At 48.4% G+C, this 26,377-nt stretch overlaps 2 protein-coding genes and 2 long non-coding RNA genes across 4 annotated transcripts; 2 read left to right on the top strand and 2 right to left on the bottom strand.

The window, feature by feature from the left end:
- Positions 1-284: 284 nt before the first annotated feature.
- Positions 285-26,303, top strand: LOC139830101 (purple acid phosphatase 22-like). Its single transcript, XM_071825577.1, has 6 exons — positions 285-329; positions 501-629; positions 942-1,122; positions 1,239-1,723; positions 1,825-1,913; positions 25,920-26,303. The coding sequence occupies exons 1-6, from the start codon at positions 285-287 to the stop codon at positions 26,152-26,154; spliced, it is 1,164 nt and encodes a 387-aa protein (XP_071681678.1). The 3' UTR covers positions 26,155-26,303.
- On the bottom strand, positions 7,566-10,057 carry LOC139836123 (uncharacterized). Its single transcript, XR_011752321.1, has 2 exons — positions 8,658-10,057; positions 7,566-7,980 (listed from the first exon to the last, which is right to left on the bottom strand). It is a non-coding gene; the product is annotated as an uncharacterized lncRNA (long non-coding RNA).
- Positions 10,598-24,436, bottom strand: LOC139836124 (uncharacterized). The gene is made up of 3 exons (XR_011752322.1): positions 23,966-24,436; positions 23,788-23,824; positions 10,598-10,961 (listed from the first exon to the last, which is right to left on the bottom strand). It is a non-coding gene; the product is annotated as an uncharacterized lncRNA (long non-coding RNA).
- LOC139835082 (uncharacterized) lies at positions 22,120-23,779 on the top strand. The gene is made up of 5 exons (XM_071825066.1): positions 22,120-22,298; positions 22,397-22,570; positions 22,660-22,770; positions 22,854-23,025; positions 23,765-23,779. The coding sequence occupies exons 1-5, from the start codon at positions 22,120-22,122 to the stop codon at positions 23,777-23,779; spliced, it is 651 nt and encodes a 216-aa protein (XP_071681167.1).
- Positions 26,304-26,377: the final 74 nt, after the last annotated feature.

Below are 26,377 nucleotides of genomic sequence, written 5' to 3'. Positions count from 1 at the left end.
ACCTTTTGCTCCACCTGGAATGGCCCGAAGTTGCGGAAGGCAGGCTTGGCGTTGGCTCGCATGGCCAAAGTTGTCTGAATGTATGGCTGGAGACGTAGATACACCCAATCGCCCACCTGAAACACACGATTTGAACGTTTGTTGTCAGCAAATTGTTTCATACGGTTGTTAGCTCGGTGTAGATGTTGCTTGAGCACTGTCGTTGCCAATTGGCGCTCCTAAAGCCATAGCTGCAGATCTGTGACCGGCACCGATTCTGCCGTGATCCCCAGATATCTCGGAGCATGGCCATACAGAGCTTGGAATGGACTGGTCTTGATCGCAGTGTGGTAGGCCGTATTATACCAGAATTCTGCTAGCGGAAGCCACTTGCTCCACGTTGCGGGGCAGGTGCTGATAAAGCAACGTAAGTAAGTCTCGAGGCATTGGTTGACCCGCTCCGTCTGCCCATCCGTTTGCGGATGATAAGCCGTGCTCATTCGCATCTCTGTCTTGCTCAGCCTGAACAAGGACCGCCAAAATTTGCTGGTAAAAACCTTGTCCCGGTCCGATATGAGTGCCGCAGGCATGCTGTGCAAGCGAAAGACTTGATCGAAGTAGAGCTGGGCAATTTGAGCCGCTGTATAAGGGTGAGAGAGAGGCAAGAAGTGTGCATATTTGGTTAGCTTGTCCACCACGACCAGAATGGTTGTAAAACCCGACGATCTGGGCAACCCTTCAACAAAATTGAGCCACACCACCTGCCAGGCAGAGTCAGGCACTGCTAAGGGCTGAAGGAGGCCGGGGTACTTCACTCGCTCCGTCTTAGCTTGCTTGCAGATGCTGCATTGATCAATGAACCGCTGCACCGCCGACTTCATCTGTGGCCAGGCAAACAACTGCCTTATCCGCTGTAAAGTAGCCTGGATCCCTGAGTGACCGCCAATGGCGCTTGCATGCAGTGTTTGGAGGATTTGCTGCTGCATGGCAAGGTTGCCGCCCACCCATACACGCCCTTTGAAGCGCAACAGGTGTCCATCCCAAGACATGTGCTTCACCTTAGAGTCCGGTTTGCCCAACTATCGGATAATCTGCTGAGTGATTGCATCCTTACCATATCCCGCAACAATGTCGTCCAGCCAGGTCGGGGTACCCATCGTAATGGAGATCACTTCCCCAATTGAGAGAGCTGGGTGACGAGACAGAGCATCATCAACTTGATTGGTACACCCTTTCTTATACTCGATTGTTTACTGTAGGCCAAGCAGTTTCGTCAGTTGACACGTTCGGGCGGTTCGTGCAGAAGCACGCAAGCCGGCGGCCGTGGATGGTGACCGAAGGGAACCACGAGGTGGAGGCCGGCATGCCGGTGCTCCCGGGCTCGCCGGACCCGTTCTTGGCCTACACCGCGCGCTGGCGCATGCCGCACGAGGAGAGCGCCTCGCCGTCCGCGCTCTACTACTCTTTCGACGCGGCCGGCGGCGCCGTCCACGTCGCCATGCTCGGCTCCTACGCCGGGTTCAACTCCACCTCGGAGCAGTATGGGTGGCTGGCGCGCGACCTCGCCCGGGTGGACCGGCGCGCCATGCCGTGGCTCGTCGTGCTGGTGCACGCGCCGTGGTACAACACCAACGCGGCGCACACGGGCGAGGGCGAGGCCATGAGAAAGGCCATGGAGAAACTCCTCTACGAGGCCCGCGTCGACGTCGTCTTCTCCGGCCACGTACACTCCTACGAGCGCTTCGTGAGTTGCCTGCTTTTCTTTTCGACCGCGTGAAAGTATGTTAGACTGACATCGTACACGCGATGCGAGTCCTCATGTCTTGGCATGTTTCATCGTTGCAGACCAGGCTCTACAACAACGAAGCGAACCCGTGTGGGCCGGTGTACATAACCATCGGCGACGGCGGGAACAGAGAAGGGCTCGCGTTCGAGTAAGAAAATTTACATACTCCATACACTCCTATGAGCAGAACCATTCCGAGATCATGTCCTGATTTTTCTCTTGTGGTGGTGAACGCCCGCAGCTTTCAGAAGAACCACAAGCTGGCAAGGCTCTCGCTGATGAGGGAGGCGAGCTTCGGGCATGGCCGTCTGAGCGTCGTGAACGCCACCACGGCGCGCTGGGCGTGGCACCGCAACGACGACGTCGACTCCACCATCCGCGACGACCTCTGGCTCGAGAGCCTTGCCGCCAACGCCGCGTGTCGGCCGCAGGCCATCAACCTCGCCCATGACTCTTGGAGCGATGAGTTGTAGGCTTGTGACTTGTGTCTTATCGCGTTACGGATCCTGAATTTTTTGCGACAAACATTTCTGAATCCATGGTGCGTAGGAGCACTACTGACGCGCGTTGCCGATTATATCTCACAAGAATGCAGAGATGAGCGTACGTTTTGCTTGTTAAGGCTAAAGACGAAGATTATTGGTTTGGTTATGCCCGAGCGTGCGAGAAAGAGACAAGCTTCAAGTATAATCTAAAGGAGACAGATGCCAACACTAAATCTTTCCACATTCTCGTCGAAGAAAAAAAATCCACACGTAGACTATAACACAATAACGGATGGGTCACAAACTATGTGGATAAGAAGACAATCATACAAAGCCATTTTACATAGGTTATGAAAAAACGACTCCAAGAACCACCGATTTAATTTGGGCCAACGTACATATTCTGGTTTCGGAGCGCGATCTTTCCGAGCTTGACGGTGACTTCATGGAGGAGGAGGTCAAGTGCGCCGTCTTTGGGTCTGCACGTGACAAAGTCCTGGGCCCCAATGGATTTATCGGGGCCTTCTACAAGGCATGTTGGAGCATAGCAGTGAAGCTACAGATCATGCATGTTTTTCAAAATTTCCACCGTGTCTCAAACCTTCATTGGATAGCCTCAGTGAATATTGCTCTTATTCCAAAACAAAAGACGGGGTTCGAAGACATCTTGGATTTTAGGGCTATAGGCCATGCCAACGCCAAATATATTGCCAAGATGATGGCCTCTCGTCTCTCACCTCATATGGGCTCCCTTGTGTCTAATGCTCACAAATTGCCTTCATCAAGAAGATGAGCATTCACGACAACTACATATATGTGTGAAACCTTGTTCAATAATTCCACCGCTCCAAAACACCTTTCCTCCTATTCAAGCTTGATATCAAAAAGGTGTTTGATTCGGTAAGATGGGACTATCTTATGGATATTTTCCAACATTCTGGCTTTCCAAATAAATTTGGTGATTGGGTTTGGACACTTCTATCAACTTCGACCTCGAGAGTTCTACTAATTGGAGTGGCATGTGACCCAATAAAGCATGCAAGTGGTCTTAGGCAAGGAGATCCTTTCCCCCTCCTCTTCATCTTGGCCATCGACCCCATCAACCATCTCCTTGGCAAGGCAACCAAGCAAGGTCTCCTCCACCATCTCTAGGGAAGGATTCCATTGGCACGCACCTCTCTATATGCCGATGATGCAATGGTTTTGTGGATCCAATCAAAGAAGACATTGTTTCCCTTGCATGCATTGTTGGTAACTTTGTAAATGTTACCGATTTATGCGCAAATTGCCAAAAAGGTCTTGTGGATAGCATCTGATATGAGTACATTGATCTTGATGACATACTCCAATCCTTCCTAGCTACAAGATCCACCTTTACAATGCGTTACTTGGGACTCCCTTTGTGTGCCCAATATCTTAAGAGAGCAGACCTTTAACGCCTTGACGATAACATCACCAGCAAGTTTGCCTCTGGGGATTGGAAAAATGTCAATATGGTTGGCCAAAGAGTTTTGGTTCATGCAATCCTCACATCCCAAGCTATCTACCATATAACTTCCATTGATTTACCAAAATCCTAAAGAGCTCATTAAGAGAATCGTTGCGCTTCTATGATTGAACTTCCAAGCGGGTTGTGACAAAGTTACCTGTGGAAAGTGCAAGGTTAATTAGCACAAGGTGTGCCGCCCAACAAAACTTGATGGGCTTGAAATTTTGCATCTTGAAAAATTCCCCACCGCCCCAAGGCTAAGATGGCGATGTTTTTTTACTATGAATATATGGGAATTATGGACATGCGATGTTTTTGTTTTACCACTCAGTTGGGTGTAATATTCGTCAAACGCTGTTCCGTGAGTATTATGCCAACGACTTGCACACTACAACATGCAGTGGTGTGCTAGGTCACCACAAAAGGGGAGGCCTCACCCCCATGTGGCCTTACATCGTAGAGGAGTGTTGACATACCTACATAACTTTTTCATCAAGCATGAAATATCTCATTCTTCCTAGCGACCTACTTACGTTCCATGTGACCTCATCCAGTAGGGACTAAATCTAGCGACCTCTAGTTCGGTTCTCATCTTCAAGGAGATCGTCTTCCAGCACAGACCTATCGAGATAATAAGGTATACATTATGGAAGTGTTTCTCATCTACCTGTAAGATGTTTTTTAGGTTCACATGACTCACCCAGATCATCAACATCCAAAACGAGTAAGTCAAGGAATTATGGATGAGTTATTAAAGATATGAAAACCAACATGGGTTTCCTGTTTTATTTTAAGAAGTGTTGGGGAGTGATTAAGTTTCAGGTAAAATGCATTATGGATGATTTGTGGGCATGGAGAGAGGATCCGGGCAGAGTAAACTATCGGGTTTTATCTTTGATTCCTAAGGTCAAAGATGCTTCGAACCTAAAGCAGTTCAGGTCCATTGCTGTTATTAATGTGATCCTTAGAGTGGTGACAAAAAGTTTGGCCTCTAAGATGGCTCATGTTTCTCATTCAGTGATTAAACCATGTTATATTGGTTTTAGCAAGGGGTGGCAAATTCATGATGGGATTGTGGTGATTGAAGAGGTGCTGCATGAGCTGAGGGTCAAGAAAATTCTTGGCATTGTGCTTAAATGGATTTTGAGAAGGCCTATGATAGAGTGTCCTAGGATTTTTTTTCGAGGAGGTTCTGATGAAGAAAGGTTTTGACTATGTGTGGATTTCATGGGTTATGCAGTCTGTGCAGAGAGGGAGTCTTCCTATTAAAATTAGTGGGGAGCAAGGCTCTTATTTCTCTTGTTCTAGGGGAATTATGCAAGGTGATTCCATTCCCATCTCACCTTTGCTTTTTTGACTTTGTTGTTGAGGGTCTAGCTGCTATAGTGGATGAACGATCGCGGAATATTGATTGTATTGATATGCGGTAATTGGTGATTACATTGAGCCTCTTGGGCTGTTTATATAGTAGAGAAGACTTGAAGGGCAAGAATCCTAGTAGAGATAGAATTGGAGTACAATATTAAACTACCAAATATAGCCTAGACGTGATATAATCTACCCCCCCCCCCCTCGCAGTCAGATCGGTAGTGACGCGGACGGTCCGAGAAGAAGTTGAAGACGTCGTGTAGCCTTGATGCCGATGTAGATGTAGTTGTTGTTGTCGTGGTAGATGGTGTTTTGGTCGATGTCATCGTTCACTCCGGGAAGACCCTCGGAAGGAGGAAGTTGTTGTTGTGGTAGAAGTAGTAGGTGACACGCTGCAGAGCTGCAGAACTTGGGAGCGTGCCAGGGACGAAGGCACGCGCCGGTGTTGCTAGTACCGGACGTGTGAAGACAGGGAACACCATGATCCATGCGCGCCAGAGTAGCAAAGAAGGCCTCCGTGATCGATCGATGCGTAGAAGTTGTCCGCCGATATGTCGGAGTAGACGAAAGAGATTCAAGAAGAAAAATTAAGCACGAGCGTGCAAACAAAAATAGACTGCAACTCTGGCGGCGAGCTCGCAGGGGACGAAGACGGCGAAGTAGTTTTTGAAGTAGATTCCGGGGATTAAACCTGGGTTCCGCGTGGATTGTCGCCGGTGTCAAGATCCCCATTGGTGTTGTGACCATGAGTGTTGGCGATGATGCGGTTGTCGGTGATGATGACCACGGATGATGCAGGTGTTGACGGCGAGAAGTAGATCGGCTTGGTGTAGATCGGCGATGTAGACGTGCAGTACTTGTAGCTTGGCTTGGCGTTGAGAACGAAAAATTTGCTAAAAACTACGGAACAAATATAATACGGATAAAAAACTAGCTACGAGATCGGATGCCCCCGGCGGAGATCGTGGAGATCGATCTCCCCGGGCGGCGGAAGCGGTGGGTCGCTAAACCCTAGGTCATGGAAAGAACCGCTCAGATACCATCAATGTTCGCGGAATATTGATTGTATTGATATGTGGTAATTGCTGATTACATTGAGCTTCTTGGGCTTTTTATATACTAGAGAAGATTTGGAGGGCAAGAAGCCTAGTAAAGATAGAGTTGAAATACAATATTAAACTACTAAATATAGCCTAGACGTGATAGGGCAAGAAGCCTAGTAGAGATAGACTTGTAGTACAATCTTAAACTACCAAATATAGCCTAGACGTGATATACTCTAACATTGGAGAATGCTAAATCTTCAGGTCATATTTCTGGACTTTTTTCTCATCTACTTCCTCGGGGAGTTAACATGCTTCGATATGCTGATGGTACTATGGTTCTACTTGAGAAAACTGATTCTACATATGAAAATTTTATTATACTACTTTGAAAGCATGTCTGGTATGAAGATAAATTATTAAAAAAGTGAACTATTTGTTGTGGGAGTGGATCAAAAAAGTGAAGTATTTGAAATCATGCCCGCGCAGCCACATCGGCTGCCTCCTCCACCGCGAGATCTCGGGGCCGCTGCCCCGGCGCCCAGCTCACCCCGATGCAGCGCCGGTGACCAGCGCCTCCTACCAGGCCGACGCGAAGCCCTCCACCACACCTCCACACCTCCACGGCAGCTCGCCCCCACAACCTTTGGCAGCAAGGGTGCCGCCCCCACCGCATCGACCTCGCGGCACCGACGGAGGGATGTGGCTCGAAAGCGAGCCTGCCGGCGGTGGCTAGGGTTTCCCCTGGTCGCCCCGTGCGGGAGCGACGTGGGGTTGGGGGTCAGGGGATGCCGGAGCTATCCGCCAGGAGTTGACCTATGTCCGGATAGTAGATTACTTAATTCAAATTTCAATGCACGCAGAAAAAGTTCTTTGGAATTAGAACTATAGTCGGTGAGTACTAATTGAGATGTATAGTAATCAGGTTTCGTGAAGAAAACCATACACGGTACGGACGCAGTTCTCGGGTGGCGATAGCTCGTCATCTCGCGGATCGCGGAGAGGGTGAGGAGCAGCTTGCACTACTACACGGTAGGGATTTAGGGGCACTTTGCCCTGAGGCACTTTTCAAAGTGCCCCTAAATACACCCTATTAGAGGCATTTTGGCCAAAATGCCTCTAATGCCTTACCTATTTGGACAGTTTGGAGAAGTGCCCCAATAGATATACACCTATTGGGGCAGTTTGGAGAAGTGCCTCTATAGGTGGCTACCTTTTGGGGCAGTTTGAAAAATGCCCCTGTAGTGGCTACCTTTTAGGGCAATTTGGAAAGTGCCCCAATAGGTAGCAAGCTACTGAGGCACTCTGACAAGTGCCCCAATTTATGCCTATGTAGTTTGAAATCAAATTAAACTAAACAATATAATTTGAAAATTCTACTAAACAACAAACTATCTACAGAAACAACAAACGCATAAAACACCATCTGCTAATAAAAGTACATAGATATAACTCCAACAAACCATCACATAGAACTTCAAAGCCAACACTAGCAAATGCAAACACAGCAAATCCAAACTAGTTGATAAGCGAAACAAGTTCACTGTAGAAACCTTCACCTAGCAATCTAGTTGGCTTCACGGCACCTCGCCGTGATCCTCCGCAGCTCTCCGCTCCTCGGCAGCTCGTCATCCTCCTCTGCAGCTTCGGCTTGAACAACATGTTGCATCCTCAAGCTAGCTCCATCTTCGAAACAACCACAGTAGGACTGAGTAGCTCGCCGTGATCGCAACGGAATAGACAGCATGGCGACATCGAAAGGGCCCTTCGATTACCAACACTTCTTGGTCTGGCCCTCTTGGCCTATTTTCTCCTTGGCCTTCTTCTTCCCTGGTTATCGAATCACAAATCCTCTGTGAGGTAACTTAATATAGTTAAAAGAAAAAATGTAGACGGATAGACACCAACAGTCATGGGCCAATAGTACATGGCATAATACCAATCATTTTTGGTAGGAATAGTTTAGAGAATCAACCAAGAATTAGTAAACTTGTATAGCTCCATCTTTTTTGTTACAGGAAGATATCTATGTGAAATCAAGAGAACATGAACCAAAACACTGGAAGCTTTTATCTTGAGCGGAGTACATAAGAATACATCCAGATTTCTTTTGTAGGAATAATAGGGAAGATCAACCAAGAATTAGTAAAGCTTGTCTAGCTCAATTTACTTGTTACAGGAAAATAGCTATGTGAAAACAAGGATAAGAGAACATGGACCAAAACACTGGAAGCCTATATCTTGAGTGGAGTACATAAGCATACAACTTCTATTTACCTTGTTTATCTCTAATAATGCTTAGCTTATGTACAACACGAAATTAATTGAATAACATGTGTTAGAAATTTCTAAATAGAAACATAACACATAACACATACCCATATTAATCTGAGGAATCTCAATGTTTATGACACCTTTCTAACACGTGAACAACGTGTCCCACCGATGGCTTAGTCCACCCGAACAAATCATGAACATCATATGCTAAAGCATAAAACAGTTCTTACCTAGCATGAAGCCGAGCTCGAGCATGAGTTTCTGAATCTTCACCTCTGCCAAGCCCATGACCAGTGAGAACAGTCAAAATACAATTCCAGGAGAGAGAGATGGTTGACTGATCTCATCACGGTTCAGGAATTTCAAAGGTCCTCTCATCATAACTTTGCAAGTGCTGCCGACAACCGTAACCGAATTTTCGTACCACCGGAAAATCTGGAATTGCTTCCTCTGCCTTTGAAGAACGAGTTCGCTGAAGAATACATGATACTTGATCTCAAATGAGGAAAACATGGGCACAGCACGGCGGAGGAAGATGGTGGCGGGGACCAGGGTCGTTGAGCGCGTGGTCGCTCTTGTCGCCTCGAGGAGCAGGAGGAGGCATGCCTAGGTTATCCCCGCGTTGCCGCTGGACCAGGACGGCCGGAGCAGTGGGTGGAGACGGGGAGGCCATCAATACGATGTAAAAAGCAAGATCACAACACATGCACGCATGTCCCCATGATCTTTTTTCCTTATTATTTTCCCTTTTTATTTTTCAAAAAAGAAAGTGTGTGTCGTAGATTGATGTACAAGGATGGGTTACTAAATGGGTTCTTTGTTGATAAACCTTCCAACTGGGCACCTGATAGAACTTACTTTGTTGATATAATAAAGAGCAGTAAAAGCAGATAATCCATACATATTTGTCTCACGCCCTGTCAGAGACAATAGCCTGTGGTGCAAGTGTAGTGGTATCTCTAAAATGAACTTAACTGACCATGTTGTAGGCTACATGAATAATAGCATCAGCTGAGTAAAAACAATTTATAGTGCAAAACAAAATTCCGTGTTATAATTCAGGGGAGCTTCTGTGTTATGACTACAAATTCATCTACTCCTTGCCACAACTAAACGGTTCAAGGCAAGCACACATCAGATGGGAGAAACAGCATGCCACAGGCCGGGAACCTATTCAACACACTTAACTTGCAATTTGTATACTACACCATGTTGTTCGTCTTAGACAACCCTTGAACTTGTTATTAGCGCATATTCAGGACATATGACCCAATCACATGTTTGAGTTCTAAATTGTCGTTGCCTAACGGCAATCAGCAGCAGCTAATATAAAACAACTCGGACCTGAACAGTGCACTCGCAGATGCACAAAGGAAACAAAAACCAAACATGCAGTTAAACTAGCTACGCCGCAAGTGAATTGCTATAACATAAATTAGGGGAGGCAAGTAGCAAGTTCTGCAAATCTTAACCGTAAAAACCACATAAAACCAATGTTGTACTCAAAACCTACTGATCCCACATGTCACTTCCTTTATAAGATAAAATCACACTAAGATGAATCTAGAATATAAGATGAGCAATTCAAAGTTAACTGAGTCAGTTGCATATCTGGTCAGTTGTATTGCTTCAGTCATATTGCTTCAGTCACCCAGCCAGTCACCAACCCCTGAAGCAACTACTGAGCAGGATAAATGTCAAATAGTAGTCTTTCCTTTAGGTTGGCTACACACATTGCTTTTCTGGATAAACACATTTACTTTTTTTTTTTTGAGATCGATAAACACATTTACTAAATAATGAACTTCCATACAAATCATCTCACAAGATAAAATAGGCAGTACTGGTTCTCATGAACAAGAGCTATTCTAATTAATTTCTATTTCATTCTATCAATGCATGGAAGCGCATTCAGGTTCTTGTCCAACCAAAACAACTTATTCTGAAAAGGTGTAGAGTTCAAACTTCATGATTGAATATATATTGAGAACTTTTATGCAAGGTTCAGGTTTAGTTTCAGTTTCATGTGTTAAAATATGACCAAATGAGCAATTTTAGTTCAAATAAGTAAGAACAGTTATGAATAAATCTGGCCTTATGGAAGTAAAAAAGCAGTACCCGATTTTCAAATACATGAATTCATCACTAGATACATTTCTCCATTACGCAGCCACGACCTTGGCGCCGAAGTGGATCCCCGGTGTCAGACGCGGCTGGGGGGACCTGCTCGACCACGTCATCATCGCCACTGGCGGCATCATCCTCAGATGAGGATGAGGGTTCGTGGTTCAATGCGGATGAGGATGGCCGGCGAGGGAGCGGCAGAGAGCAGCGTGGTAGAGGGCGTGGCGGCCAGGTAGGGAGCTGTGCGGGCAAGGACATGGGCATGGTGGCCGGGGAGGTAGCAGTGCTGGCGAGGCGGCAAGCGGCGACGGTCGAGACGGCGTTGAGGACGACGCAGACTTATGGGTTTGTCAGGGAAACATCAAGATTTTTTCGTAAAATAACTGTCGCGACATTTCGCAAACAAACACCTGAAAGCATGTAGATGCAGATCAATGTCAATTTTGAGAGATGTATGTTATCCAGATAGGGTATGTAATCTTCATTCTACACTCATCTACCATGTCGGGGGTAGGAATATATCTAGAGATGTATGTTATCCAGATAGGGAATGTAATCTTCATTCTACACTCATCTACCATGTCCGGGGTAGGAATATATCTATCTATTGCTTAGAAGGAATAATAAGTTTTAATTACATGCCATAATGGTTTCTTTGTGACATCTATAATTATGAGAGGGTTACGGTGTCGATTGGTTTTTCTTGGGCTAGTGCATAACTGCATACAACTGACAAACTTTGGTATCTAAGTTCAGACGGGTTGTTTTGCGGCCAAGTTCGCAAAAAAATCAGATCAAAATGCTTGGAAATAATAGACAGCACAAAGTAATACTGTAATACATATTTGTGTAACAAATTTCAGTTTAGCACAAAATATAGCCTTTGAGTTTATCTCTGTACTAAAATGATTTGCATATACGTCATGACCACAACTTTCAGTGACACACCCGACATTTACACATTACTGAATGGGAGATTGGAGAGCATCCCTCGTTTTATTTCAACCGAGTTAGGTCATAATTTATTTTATGAAATTCATTCAACAAAAGAATATAGAATCTATGTTTGATGTGGACCACTCTCCAGTTGATTTTGAAAGGAAGACCATTTACATGGTGGATTAAATGAACATTCACTAGTGGAAAACAGGGCTTCCGTGGGAGCCTTTTGTCGCGGGCGCGCCTGCACCCGCGACAAATGGCCTGGCCACGTCGCCCCGAAACCATGTGGAGCGCGCAGAGGCTTTTGTCGCGGGCCGTATTACGACCCGCGACAAAAGGGGTAGGAGCGACGTGGCCACCCCTTTTGTCGCGGGTCGTAATACGGCCCGCGACAAAATGTCCCCCCTATATATATAGAAGCAGTCAGCCACCCCCCACCTCATTTTTTCCTTGGTGGTGAAGGTGGAGGTGTATGCTAGCTCATTTTTTCTACATGTGCACAAGAGGTGTTTGATGGAATGCTTGTGAGAGGGATGCCACTTGGTTTTATTTGATAAGATTTCTTCTCATTTTGATCCTAAAAGGTTAGCAACTATTTTCTCGACTATATATATATGCATAGTCCGTACAATACTAATTTTAGCAAGGTGATTGCATCTGATACATATATAATTGTACTTATGATGCAGATGAGTCATCCATGGATGTACGGTAACCGATGTGCTCCCGCTTTCAGAGAGGGCGTGAATTCTTTCCTGCTTGTGGCCGAGGCCAACAAGTCGAAGCAAGGTTTTATGTGCTGTCCATGTCTAAAATGTAAGAACGAGAAGGATTACTCTTGCTCAAGAGATATTAAGAGCCACCTGCTTCGGTTTGGGTTCATGTCCAGCTATAATGTTTGGACCAAGCACGGAGAAGAAGGGGTTATGATGGAAGACGGCGATGAGGAAGAAGATAATGATGAGAAGTACCGATCTATGTTCTCTGAATGCTTTGATACCGCAATGGACGACAATGAAGAAGAAGGAGGTGAAGAACAGGCATCAGATGATCCTGTTGATGATGATCTTCGTCGGGCCATTTCTGATGCAAGAAGAGACTGTGACACGGATAAGGAGAGGTTGCAGTTCGACAAGATGTTAGAGGACCACCACAAATTGTTGTACCCAGGTTGTGAAGATGGACATAGAAAGCTGGGTAGCATATTGGAATTGCTGAAATGGAAGGCAGAGGTCGGTGTGACTGACTCGGGATTTGAGAAATTGATGATAATATTAAAGAAGTTGTTTCCAAGAAATAATGAATTGCCCGTCAGTACATATGAAGCAAAGAAGCTTGTCTGCCCTCTAGGATTAGATGTGCGTAAGATACATGCATGCATTAATGATTGTATCCTCTACCGCGGTGAGAAGTACGAGAATTTGAATAAATGACCGATATGTGGTGCATTGCGGTATAAGATCGTAAAAGATGACCCTGGTGATGTTGAGGGCGAGCCACCCAGGAAGAGGGTTCTGCGAAGGTGATGTGGTATTCTCGAATAATAGCACGGTTGAAACGTTTGTTCTGAAACAAAGAGCATGCAACGTTGTGGCGAAGGCACATTTAAGAACGTAAGAAAGACGCGATGTTGAGGCACCCCGGCTGATGGTCGGCGGTGGAGAAACATCGGGAGAGAGTTTCCGGATTTTGCGGGTGAGGCAAGGAACTTATACTTTGGTCTAAGTACAGATGGCATGAATCCTTTTGGGAGCAGAGCTGCGATCCACACCTGGCCCGTGACTCTATGTATCTACAACCTTCCTCCTTGGTTGTGCATGAAGCGGAAGTTCATTATGATGCAGTGCTTATCCAAGGCCCAAAGCAACCGGCAACGACATTGATGTGTACCTAAGGCCATTAGTCGATGAACTTTTGGAGTTGTGGGCCAAACCAGGTGTACGTGTGTGGGATGAGCACACGGAGCAAGAATTTGACCTACGAGCGTTGCTATTCGTAACCATCAATGATTGGCCTGCTCTCAGTAACATTTCAGGACAGACGAACAAAGGATACAATGCATGCACACACTGTTTAGATGAGACTGAAAGTAAATATTTGGGAAAAAGCAGAAAAGTTGTGTACCCGTTCAATCGTCGTTTCCTTCCGCGTAAGCATCCCTTAAGGAAAAAAGGCAAGCATTTCAATGGCGAGGCAGACCGCCGTCCGAAGCCTGTCCCCCGTAGTGGTGCTGATATATTTGACATGGTCAAGGATTTAAATGTTATCTTTGGAAAGGGTCCAGCGATCGACCTGTTCCGAAAGACGATGACGGACACGCGCCCATGTGGAAGAAGAAATCTATTTTCTCGGGAGCTAGAATATTGGAAAGTCCCGGAAGTCCGCTCCGCAATCGACGTGATGCACCTGACCAAGAATCTTTGTGTGAATATTCTAGGTTTTCTGGGCGTGTATGGAAAGACAAAAGATACAACAGAAGCACGGGAGGACCAGGAACTTCATAAAGGACGAAACGGCAATCATCCAGGGCAGTTTGTAGGGCCTGCCAGCTATGCTCTTACCAAACAAGAGAAGGAGATATTTTTTGAAGCCCTATTCAGTATCAAGGTTCCGTCTGGTTTCTCGTCGAATATAAAGGGGATAGTAAATATGAAGGAGAAAAAATTCCAGAACCTGAAGTCCCATGACTGTCACGTGCTTATGACACAATTGCTTCCGATTGCATTGAGGGGACTTCTACCAGAAAATGTTCGACTAGCCATTGTGAAGATATGTGCATTCTGAACGCAATTTCTCGGGAGAAGGTAATGGATCCGTAAACTTTGTCGGGATTACGGGAAGATGTGGTCCAATGTCTTGTCGGCTTCGAGTTGTTGTTCCCACCATCCTTCTTCAATATTATGACGCACCTCCTCGTTCACCTAGTTGAAGAGATTAGAATTCTCGGTCTGTATTTCTACACAATATGTTCCCCTTCGAGAGGTTCATGGGAGTCTTAAAGAAATATGTTCATAACCGAGCTAGGCCGGAAGGAAGTATCTCAAAGGGCTACGGAACCGAGGAGGTCATTGAGTTTTGTGTTGACTTTCTTCCTGACCTTAAGCCGATTGGTGTTCCTGAATCTCGGTATGAGGGGAGGCTGACTGGAAAAGGCACACTAGGAAGGAAAGCAACGGTGTGGAGGGACAAGATTTCTTTCAATCAAGCACACTACACAGTTCTATACAATTCCAGCTTGGTGGCTCCGTACATTGAGAAACATAAGAATGTTTTACGAGAAATAAACCCGGGCCAGCCCGAGTCCTTGATTACACGTCAACACATGAATACCTTCGGCAGTTGGTTGCAAAGACATCTCATTAATGACCCATCTCATACTGGAGCAGCTGTACTTGTTGGCCAGGTTACCATCTTCAAACATATGTACATTCCAAGGGTACGAGATAAATGGGAATACATTTTACACGATCGACCAAGATAAAAAGAGCACCAACCAAAACAGCGGTGTCCGCTTCGATGCAACAGACGAGAATGGGCAGACCACCACATATTATGGATACATAGAGGAGATATGGGAACTTGACTATGGTCCCACTTTTAAGGTCCCTTTGTTTCGGTGCAAATGGGTGAAGCTCAGCGCTATACATATTGACGATAAGTACGGTATGATAACAGTGGATCCCAACAATCTTGCGTGCTGACGAGCCTTTTGTCCTAGCCAGCGAGGTGGCTCAAGTTTTCTACGTGAAGGACATGTCTAGCAAATCAAGAAAAAGAAATCAACAAAAGAATACATCAACCGAGGAGCCAAAGCGCCACATAGTTCTTTCGGGGAAAAGAAACATCGTGGGAGTGGATGACAAGACAGACATGTCAGAAGATTATAATAAGTTTAAAGAAATTCCGCCCTTCACGGTGAAAATTGACCCAAGCATCTTGCTAAATGATGAAGATTCTCCATGGCTACGGCGTAGAAGATCACAACACTAGATGGCGATGTAATAATGTATTCTTCATATATAGTTCCCAAGACAATCTCTACATTTATATAATAATGAGAACCCTTTCCCCAACACTGTTAGAGGAGACGGAGTCTTTCACGGGCTTGCATGGAAATTTTTCCGAGGAGCAGCTTCCGAAGATGCCGTAGGGCGTGTGCACCAACGACATCTTCGAGAAGCTGCGCCACGGGAGATTTCCCAACCCTTTCCTTCATCCATGGGAATGAAACTGTGCTTGGCTTGTTGATCTGCTTGGCAAGGCGTATCGATGCTCCTTTTATAAGCACGGCACCGCTTCTACTTTGTCTTATTCCTTCGACAGGCCGTCGTGCGCTACATGCTTTATCTCATCGAGCAGTGCGTCCACCCACGCGTCCTTATCCTGCCGACACCTTTAGTCGCGGTTGCAGCCACCAACCGTGACAAAAGGTTACCGACACATCCTTATCCTGCCGACAGCTTTAGTCGCGGTTGCAGCCACCAACCGTGACAAAAGGTTACCGACACATCCTTATTATCCTGCCGACAGCTTTAGTCGCGGTTGCAGCCACCAACCGTGACAAAAGGCCCTCCTAGATAAGCCTCCCCCAGTCTTTTGTCGCGGTTTGAGCCTCCACCCGGGATGAAAGTTTCGCGCGCCACTTCGTTCCCGCCTATTTTCTTCCCGCATTCCCGCCATTTTTCCACTATATATATGTAGGCTTGGACTCATATCTGCAAACCTCATCACTCTCTCCCATGGCTTCCATCGTATGTCTAACACCCCGGGAGGCGGAGGCGCTTTGCGCCTCGAACTACCCCTGCCCGCCCGGCTACCGCGTCCCGACCGGCTGGTTGCTGAGCGTCGGAGGCGTACCGGTCCCTCCTATCCCTCTTGGTGTGCCACGCGAGATGGCCATCACGAACCACTACTATTTCGAGCTCACGCCTGAGCAGCGGAGAAATCCCCAGTGGCATCCCGACTACAGCCCGACTTGGGACAGCTTCTTCATCAATCGGCGTGAGAGGGCGGTTGCCAGGTACGAGGAGGACGGCCCGCCTCCTTCGAACTTCAACGAGGCCGGCCGTCGGATGTGGTGGCGTGGCCGGACTCTCCAGAGCGTCCTGGCCTATCGTGGCCCCCGCCTGCGCTACCCTCAATCCCAGCCCACGCGTGCTCACCCGCCGAGGTTGGCCAACCGCGACCCCGATGCTAGCGACGATGACGTCGGCGACTATGATGACTACAGTGGCGAGTATTATAGGGCTTGGCACGACTATGATTGAATGGCTCCAACATTCGAATCTGGCCATGTATCTTAATTTTCAGTTGAGCTCTGTACTTTAATTTCAGTTCAGTCGTAATAAATTTCGTGTCAACCACTTTATTGAACAAACAACCGTCAACGACTTTATAAACTAAATTTAAACTAATAGAACCGACAACGAACTTTATTGAAATTACAATAAAATAGATAAATTACTAGTCTAGTCTCAGTCGTCGTCGGAGGTTGTCTCCGTCCAAATGTCATCCCACCGAGGGTCGTCTTCGGTCCAAGTTGTATTCGGGTTCTCGAGCTCGAAGTTGGCGACGGCCCGACGGTGGCACCTGTTGGACCTGCGTTGTGCCCTAAGGATAGCGAAGAACGCGTCGGTGTTCTCGACGTCGTTGGGGAACTGTGCCCTCCACTGGCGCATCAACTGCTCGTCGTGCTCGGCGATGGCGATCCTGCGCTGCACCTGGCGGTGCCGTCGACGGTCCTCGTCGTCGACGAGGCACGGCGGTGGCGCGAGGAACTCTGCCTCCTCTAGCGATTCAACATCCGGGAAGTTCATGTCGCGCCGTGGCCGCCGAAAACGCCACGCCGCCGCGTCGTAAGCGCGCGCCGCCAGCTCCGGCGTGTTGTACGTGCTGAGGGTGAGGCGGAAGCCACCGGCGCGTATCTCGGCGTAGAACCTACCGCTCGGACGCACTCGAACGCCACGGAAACCGGACGCCCCTCGACGACGTGGAGGCATCCCGGAGATGAATGAGCGGAGGAGGCGGTGGCGACGTGTGGTTGCACCCGCACTCGTCGCTATATATAGCGCACGCGGGGCATGGCACGTGTAAGCCACGGCTACACACGTCGCACGCCGGCGTCGACGGGTGAGGCACGTGGAAGCGGTGGCCACACGTCGCACGACGGCGTCGGCGGGTGAGGCACGTGGAAGCGGTGGCCACACGTCGCACGACGGCGTCGACGGGACGCGACACGTGGCACGGGGACGCGACACGTGTGGCACGGCGGCGGTGCACAGGGGTGAAACATACCCGACTATCAAGGTATATGGATGTCATATTCATGTTCATTACCTTTTTCTGATCAATATTCATATATAAAACATTTGTATTTGAGTTACCATTCAAAAGTTATTGAAATAATAGTTTTTTAATTTAAAATACAAAAAATAAAGGGTGAAGAGGCCTCTAGATGGGCTGATCCGTGGCACAGCCCATCCAACGGCTCTAGGCCGTTGGATTCAAACGGCCAGAGCCGTTGGATGGGCTGTGCCGCGGATCAGCCCCAAAGGCCTTTTGTCGCGGGTGGGGGCTTGACCCGCGACAAAAGACCCCCCCTTTTGTCGCGGGTGGGGGCTTGACCCGCGACAAAAGGGGGGTCTTTTGTCGCGGGTCGAGCCACCACCCGCGACAAAAGGGGGTGGGTATAAGAGCGCGGAGCCGCGGGCGGAGCCGCCACCCGCGACTCTGGAGGCCAACACTTAGCCGATTTTGCGCCGCCAGGCTGCCAAAATTGGCCGCGCCGCCGCCGTCTTCCTCGCCTCCGGCCGCCGCCTCTGCGCCGCCCCCGCCTCTTCCTCTCGGGCCGCCGCCGTGCCTCTGCCGCCTCTCGCGCCGCGCCGTGCCTCGGCCGCCGCCTGCGCCCTCCTCTCTGCGCCGCGCCGCGCCTCGGCCACCACCTGCGCGTCGTCCTCGGGCCGCCGCCACCGCCGGCGCCTCAGCTTCCAGCGCGCGCCGCCGTCTGCAAGCCCGAGGTAGCGCCGCCGCGCCTGCTCGCGGGCGCCCTGCCTTTTTTTTCATTTTTTATACTTAATTGTGTTAATTAGTTATTAATTAGTATGTAATGTAATTAGTTAGTTTAGTTAGTATGTAATTAGTTAGTATATAATGTTTAGTTAGTATGTAATTAGTTCGTATGTAATTAGTTTAGTTAGTATGTAATTAGTTAGTATGTAATTAGTTAGTTTAGTTAGTATGTAATTAGTTAGTTTAGTTAGTTTAGTATGTAATGTAATTAGTTAGTTTAGTTAGTATGTAATTGATTAGTTTTAGGTTGAAAAATGTTTAGTTTAGAAAAATGTTTAGTATATGTATTTACGGTTTTTTAGTATATGTATTTGCTTTATGGGTTTAGTTTGTGCCGACACCCTCTCTCCACCGACACCGACACCCTCTCTCGCAAACCGACACCCTCTCTCGCAAACTAGCGTCGCCGACACCCTCTCTCTCGCAAACACGCGTCCACCGACACCCTCTCTCTCTCGCAAACACGCGTCGCCGACACCCTCTCTCTCTCGCAAACACGCGTCGCCGACACCCTCTCTCTCTCTCGCAAACACGCGTCGCCGACACACTCTCCCTCTCGCAAACACGCGTCGCCGACACCATCTCCCTCTCGCAAACACGCGTCGCCGACACCCTCTCCCTCTCTCTCGCAAACACGCGTCGCCGACACACTCTCCCTCTCGCAAACACGCGTCGCCGACACCATCTCCCTCTCGCAAACACGCGTCGCCGACACCCTCTCCCTCTCGCAAACACGCGTCGCCAACACCCTCTCCCTCTCGCAAACACGCGTCGCCGACACCCTCTCCCTCTCGCAAACACGTGTCGCCGATTAGGGTTAGGGTTTGGTTTGTGTTTGATTAGGGTTAGGGTTTGGTTTGTGTTTGATTAGGGTTAGGGTTAGAACATGTACTTATCGATTTAATTCTTTTGCAGAAACAATGGATCCATTCGAACGGGACTTGGAACAGGAAGACATGTTCGCGGACATAATCCGCGATGGTACAGAAGCCGACCGAGAAGACCGCGGCTCCGGTGATGGAGAAGCCCGCGGCTCCGGTCATGGAGAAGCCGACGGCTCCGGTGACGGAGAAGCCGACGATGGCTCCGGTGACGGAGAAGCCGACGACGGCTCCGGTGACGGAGAAGCCGATGGCTCCGGTCATGACGAGGTATTAATGGAATTCTATATGTACATATGTATTGAGGCATTAGTATAGAGGCATTAATGCAATTCTATATGTATTCTCTTAGGCCTCCGAAGATAAGATAGAGAAACGAGGCCCGGCAAAGAAGTTGACCAAAAAAGACCACTTCACAATTGAAGCTATATCACCGGAAGGCCAACCGGTGGTACCCGAGAATGTCGGAGTGAAGTTCAAAAATCAGTGTGGAGTTGTGGTTAGAGATCGTATCCCGATCACTGTCAGAGAATGGAACAAGACCAAGAATGTGTCCGAAAATCAGGTTGCCGATAGGTACAAAGACACACTTTTCAGAGACCTCATGGCACATTTCACTTTGCCAGATTTGGGATCGGAGTCTGAGAATGCTAAGCAGCGGGCGCTAGTGAAGAAATGGGCTCTTAAGAAGATGGGGGAACTTTTCCGGGCGTATAAGAACCGGTTATGGAAAAATTATAAGAAAGACAAGAAGCCTCCATTATTCGAGAACTACCTAGCGAAGCAGGAGCATAACTGGGAAGAATTTGTGAGGTACAAAGAATCAGAGGAGGCTGTGAACCTGTCAACGAAAAATAAGAAGAATGCAAGCGAGAAGAAATATCACCATCATACGGGGCGAGGGGGCTACGGAAGAGCCATGCCTAAGTGGGATGCACAAGAGGCTGAGATGGAGCTGAACGGGATCACTCCAGAACCCACGCGAGAAGGATGGGACACTAGGGCTCGAAATTGGTTCCTCGCGCATGGCTGTGAGTATGACATGAAGACAGGGAACATTTTTGAAAGTGACACCAGGGTTAGGGTACCCAGGAAAAAATGGATTGAAGTGACGACAGATATAAAGGCGGGAAAACTAAAGTTTGCTCCCGATAGAGAGAAAGACTTGCTGACGCTTGTCCTCGGTAATCCTGAGAAGGGAGGACGAACAAGAGGCTTCGGCCCTAGTGTTCCGTGGTCGCTTGGGTTTCCGGCCGACGCGGAGACTTATAGAAGCCGAGCGAGAGCTAAACAACGCCAGCTGGAGGTGCAGAATGACCGGATGGCCGAGTTCCAACGCCGACTTGACCAGCAGCAGCGGGAGCTTCAGCAGCAGCAGCGGGAGATAAATGAACTAAAAGGACAGCGCCCGCCAGATAATACCGCTGACATATCTCAGCGACGAGACAACAGCGTGGCCGACTCGGAGGCCCCTCCTACACGGATGATGATAGATGCCGGTCCTGGCGACCCCTTGGATGGAATCAAGGAGCAAACACCTTGTGATCTCCATGAGGTGTTCAGGAAGGTTTCTGTTAAGGTGGCGGTCGGCTATGTCTTACCGGCATTTGGACCTGAAGGTGAGCCGGCAACATGGCATGGCAATCCGATTCCAGCTGGCTATGCTCGTGTCGGGGTGGATTCAGTTGTCCCGTCGTGGGAGACATTGGAGCTCAATATCCCTGGAGGTGATGGGGGGCTTACACTCAGAGAGGTGCTGGGAGAAATCATTCTCTGGGAAAAGAAGAACATCAGGCTGCCAGGCTGGGTAGCACCTAGTACCAGTCGTCCCAGCAGGTCACCATCACCTCCTCCAGGTGATCGCAGGCCACCATCACCTCCTCCTACTGATCACATGTCGCCACCATCACCCCGTGGGTACGACATCGACCACGACATCGGTAGTCCATCTCCATCTCCAGCGCCGCCGCCTCCGCCCACTAAGACTCGGAATGCACCCAGCCGGAAGCATTTCAAGAGTCCTGTCCGCAAGAAGTCGCCCCTCCCAAAAGTACCAAAGGTTCCTCCCCCCCGTCCTTACGATCGTACCCCGGAGGAAAATGATGCCATTGTTAAGAAATACAATTATGATTTTTTTCATAAGCCAAAACCTCCAGCGCCAGAGCCATACACAGAGAAGCAAATAGAATATGCTACTAGTTTTCTGAACACACCATCGCAGTATGAGTTACACGAGAAGAAGGATGACTATACACGCACTCTTGCGAAGGTAATTGACCAAAAGAAGGATGAAAAGGCTAAGGAGAAGGACATTGCTGGCACGAGCAAATCATCAGCTAGAAGTGCAGCTGAGAAAAAGTCAAGTTCAACAAGTGCACCCCTCAAGGCCAAGCAAACGACAAAAGGCAAAAAGAGAAAGGAAGTTCCCCTCCTCGGTGCTCAGCCCAAACAATCGATCCCAACACTCAAAGTGCTTAATGTTCCCAAGCTGTACCAGGAACATCATGGTGGTATCGATATGGAAGAAGCTACAAGGCTAGCGGCTGCTTGTTCAGTTACCGTGGAGGAATTGCTGTCTGCAGTAGATGCTGCAATACCCACTGCTGATATAGCTCCTAAATTTGTCTACGGGGCCGACTTGGTCAGCAGAGAGCAGCTGCATAAACTGCCAACACATATGCGGAATTTGCATCAGTGGTACCTTGATGCATGCAAGGAGAACATAATGTACATCGTGGCGAGTATACCATGGGAATATTACTACCGAAAGGAGGAGATCCATATTGAGATGAATGAACTCTGGCAGTTATTCAATCTAGAAGCCCTCGACAAATCTCTCATGAGTTGCTATTGCTTGTAAGTTGTTAACTACATATAAGTTCATTTTCATTCAGTTCATGTTCGTTTTCATTGCATATATATACTCATTATATCTTATGGGTTATCTTATGCAGACTGAAGATCAGTGAATGCAAAAGTAATAATATTATCAATGTTGGGTTTGTTGACCCAGATAAAATACATGTTGAAACGGTGAAGCATAAAAGCGAAGAAACGGGGGGGAACCTACTAAGGTTTTTGGGGGAGCAATATTTCTGTGATTCAATATTGTTTCCTTACAACTACGAGTGAGAGTCTTAATGATCTTTTATGCACATTCAATTTTTCTTACTCGATGTTAAGTGTAATTCCTGACGTATATGCATAACATGTGCAGCTTCCACTGGATTCTACTAGACATTCAACCTGATAAGGGAATAGTTGAAGTAAAAGACCCACTGAGTAGAGGCGTGGACGGGTTCCAGGACTTGCAGAAGTTGCTCCAAGTGTAATTTCCTTCATCGCCGTGCTTTATCTTTCGTGTGATATCAATTAATTATCCACTCATTCAATCATTCTTTTGCCTGGCAGGGCTTGGCAAGCTTTGAAGAATCTTCATAAGGAGATTACCTTTGCAAAGAAGCTAACATTTACTCCTGTACCGTGCCCCCAGCAGCCACAAGGGACGAATCTATGTGGATACTACGTTTGCGAGTCCATTCGCATGTTAACCACTGAGAAGCAGAACAAAAATAAATTTGACGTAAGCAATAACATTCACAACTTTATTTATTATCATCAATATTTCGTTATCAAGACTGATATAGTCATACTCATCTCATTTTCGTATATAGGTCGACTTCATGCGGGACAGTCTCCAACCAAAGGAACACGCACTAGGAATCGCGGAGGAACTGGCGGGACTTTTGGTTAGAGAAGTAATAAACAACAAAGGCTTGTTTAGTCCAAATAGATGCTCTACCTCCAAATAGACGGTCGTTAGTACCGCTTGTCGATCGTGAGCTCCATGTATATATGTAGGGAATCTACGAATATGTGTAAGGGGAATCGACTTTTGCTTCCAATATTTGTTTGATCGATCTATATATATATATAATGAATGAACGTGTACAACTTCTAGTAGCGTACAAATATATGCAACTTTTATTTTCGAACGAAAAAAATGAAATAACAGGCGGTCGGTGGCGGGGGGGAGGGGTGCTGCACCCCTCAAACCCTAAAGCAGCAGCGTTGTGCGCGCGCCACGTAGAGGGCCTTTTGTCGCGGGTGGTAATACCGCCCGCGACAAAAGGGCCTGTGCCCTGCGCGCCCCGCGGCTGCCACGTGGTGGACCTTATGTCGCGGGTCGTAAGCGACCCGGGACAAAAGGCCTCCCTTTTATCGCGCCTTGCTTGTCACGGCTGGCCGCCCGCGACAAAAGGCCCTAACCACCCGGATCAAAAGGCCTGTTTTCCACTAGTGATTCTAGGGTGAATCTTCAGTTCTTCATAGGATGAATACTAACCTGTCAAGGAGCCATGGATGAACTTCAAACAAGGACCCTACAACCAAAGTGAAGAGTCAGTACTCACTGATATTTGGTACAGAAAATCAGGAGATGTGTACAAACCAAGTACCTTTGTGATTCCACAAAAATGCAAAAATCAAAGCATGCTATATAACCTCAAAGTCAAGTTTAATACCTTCACGACGCATGTCAGCAGGATCCCAAGATTGCAATGAGCATCTGTAAAAAATCAAATGAAAAATTTGACATCAGATTATGAATGATGGTAAAAGTTTGGCATGTGTAAGGGACAACGTAAGGGAGCAGCAGCCTGCACGGGAATAGCTCCGGCGACCAAGCCGAGCCCCAAGGCTAGGGTTAGCCGCGACGTCACAATTAGAGGCGAAACGACAAAGCGCGGGTGGTGATCCGGTGGAGGGGGCCAAGGGGAAGCTTCGTCACTGCGTGGAGGTTGCGGATGCTGCTGGTGTTGGCCGGGACGGTGGCGGCGGCGGCGACATCGCGTGCGCGAGAGGGGAACGAAGAGAGCTCCTATGATAAAATGAAAAAATGGGCTCAACCCATTTACGTTTAGAATCCAACCTTGGTAAAATGGGCCGGCCCAATTCGCCTAGTATGCCAGCCCAACATGATCTAGTCGGACCAGCCCAACCCCCTATCTATGTCCCTCTCATTCTCTCCATTGATCCCCACCCGTACGAGACCTCCGCACTCCCGCGATGAGCCGCCGCCGCCTGCTACCGTCCCGGCGTACTCCGGCCGGATCCGCCGCTGCCGCTTGCCGAGGATGCTCTGTCTTGATCTTCTCCACCGGATACCCACCGTCGCCTCTCCATTTCGCCCCCAAGCACGACGCCGTGGCTAACCCTAGCCCGTGGCGTTTGGCTCGGTTGCCGACGTGATTCCGCGCCGCTGCTCCTCCGGCTGGTTCCCCTCGTCGTCCGCGACCTACGCCTCGAGCTCTCGCTTCTCTGCCCCGACGACTCCCGTCTCTACTATTCTGCCCACCTGCACATGGTGGCCGTGGCCTCCCGCACCGTGTGCGGTGGCAGGCTCATCTGGTCACCTCCTCGCCGATCCGCACTGTTGTTGGCGCAGGTCCCATGGATTCTGGTCCCTCTACCACCTCCCTATGCTGCACGTGAGCTGCAGTACACAAGCAGTATCATCTGGTAGGTTTCCCTTCCCTTCTCACTTGGGATTTCACCTTTTGCGTGTTTCTATTAGATGCATTGTGCGAATGGATGGTGTCTGATGCTATTGAGACCCTATGTTCTTGATTATTGCATTTAATTTCACTGAAATTTGATCCGAATTCATTGCACACTACATGTTTGTTCTATTCCACCTCGGAGCAGTACGGCTGGCTGGCGCGCGACCTCGCCCGGGTGGACCGGCGCGCCACGCCGTGGTACAACACCAACGCGGCGCACGCAGGCGAGGGCGAGGCCATGAGAAAGGCCATGGAGAAACTCCTATACGAGGTCCGCGTCGACGTCGTCTTCTCCGGCCACGTACACGCCTACGAGCGCTTCGTGAGTTGCCTGATTTTCTTTTCTTTTCGACCGCGTGAAAGTCTGATTGAGGACGTGGGCATAGCCCAGTGGTTGGGGTCATGTTAGCGCAAGACCCCAACGACGGAAGTTCGAATCCTCGTCGAGAGCAATTTACGGAATTCTCACGCCGAGGTCCCGCTTCTACTATATCATTTAGTGTCTAGTTCCTCCTAGCACTAGTTCATTTTTTGATGACGTGGGCTTAGCCCAGAGGTTGGGGTCGCAGTGGCGCACCCCAACGACCGGAGTTCGATTCCTATCAGGGACGAATTTCGGAATTGTCACGCCAAGTCCCGCTTCTACTATATTAAAAAGTGTCTAGTTCCTCCTAGACTCGGTTTCATTTTTTTTTTTTTTTATTTTTTATTTTCGATGCGCGTCTTGATGTGTTGCCATGTTTCATTGTTGCAGACCAGAGTCTACAACAACGAGGCGAACCCATGTGGGCCGGTGTACATCACAGTCGGCGACGGCGGGAACAGAGAAGGGCTTGCCTTCGAGTAAGCAAATTTACATATGAGCAGAACCATTCCGAGATCATGTCCTGATTTTTCTCGTGCTGGCCGCACGCAGCTTTCAGAAGAACCACAAGCTGGCGCGGCTCTCGCTGATGAGGGAAGCGAGCTTCGGGCATGGCCGTCTGAGCGTCGTGAACGCCACCACCGCGCGCTGGGCGTGGCACCGCAACGATGACGCCGACTCCACCATCCGCGACGACCTCTGGATCGAGAGCCTTGCCGCCAACGCCGCGTGCCGGAAGCGGCAGGCCATCAACCCCGACGATGACTCCTGGAGCGATGAGTTGTAGGCTTGTGAGAAACCTTTCCTAATCCGTGGTGCGTAGGAGCACTACTGACGTGCATGGCCGACTACGATTAGCCGTGGACCTGCGCTTAATTTGGCGGTGAAAATATATCCGACAAGAATGCAGAGATGCGCCTACGTTTTGCTTGTTAAGGCTAAAGCGAAAGATTATTGGTTTGGCTATGGACAGTGCTAGAAATCCATCATAGGCTTAGAGTTTTCAAGCC

Source organism: Lolium perenne, chromosome 2, assembly GCF_019359855.2.
Source record: "Lolium perenne isolate Kyuss_39 chromosome 2, Kyuss_2.0, whole genome shotgun sequence".
Classification (NCBI taxonomy): domain Eukaryota; kingdom Viridiplantae; phylum Streptophyta; class Magnoliopsida; order Poales; family Poaceae; genus Lolium; species Lolium perenne.
The sequence above is the reverse complement of the archived record's forward strand: the minus strand, read 5'-3'. Positions and strand labels throughout refer to the sequence as shown.

Excerpts from the sequence above, each read along its gene's own strand:
- LOC139830101 (XM_071825577.1), top strand. The coding sequence starts at position 285 with ATGGCCATACAGAGCTTGGAATGGACTGGTCTTGATCGCAGTGTG. Across the intron at positions 330-500 it reads CTGGTCTTGATCGCAGTGTG|CCTGAACAAGGACCGCCAAA; the intron begins GTAGGCCGTATT and ends TGTCTTGCTCAG. Across the intron at positions 630-941 it reads ATTTGAGCCGCTGTATAAGG|TGTTTGGAGGATTTGCTGCT; the intron begins GTGAGAGAGAGG and ends GCTTGCATGCAG.
- LOC139835082 (XM_071825066.1), top strand. The coding sequence starts at position 22,120 with ATGCGGAATTTGCATCAGTGGTACCTTGATGCATGCAAGGAGAACATA. Across the intron at positions 22,299-22,396 it reads CTCATGAGTTGCTATTGCTT|ACTGAAGATCAGTGAATGCA; the intron begins GTAAGTTGTTAA and ends TATCTTATGCAG. Across the intron at positions 22,771-22,853 it reads TTGCAGAAGTTGCTCCAAGT|GGCTTGGCAAGCTTTGAAGA; the intron begins GTAATTTCCTTC and ends TTTGCCTGGCAG.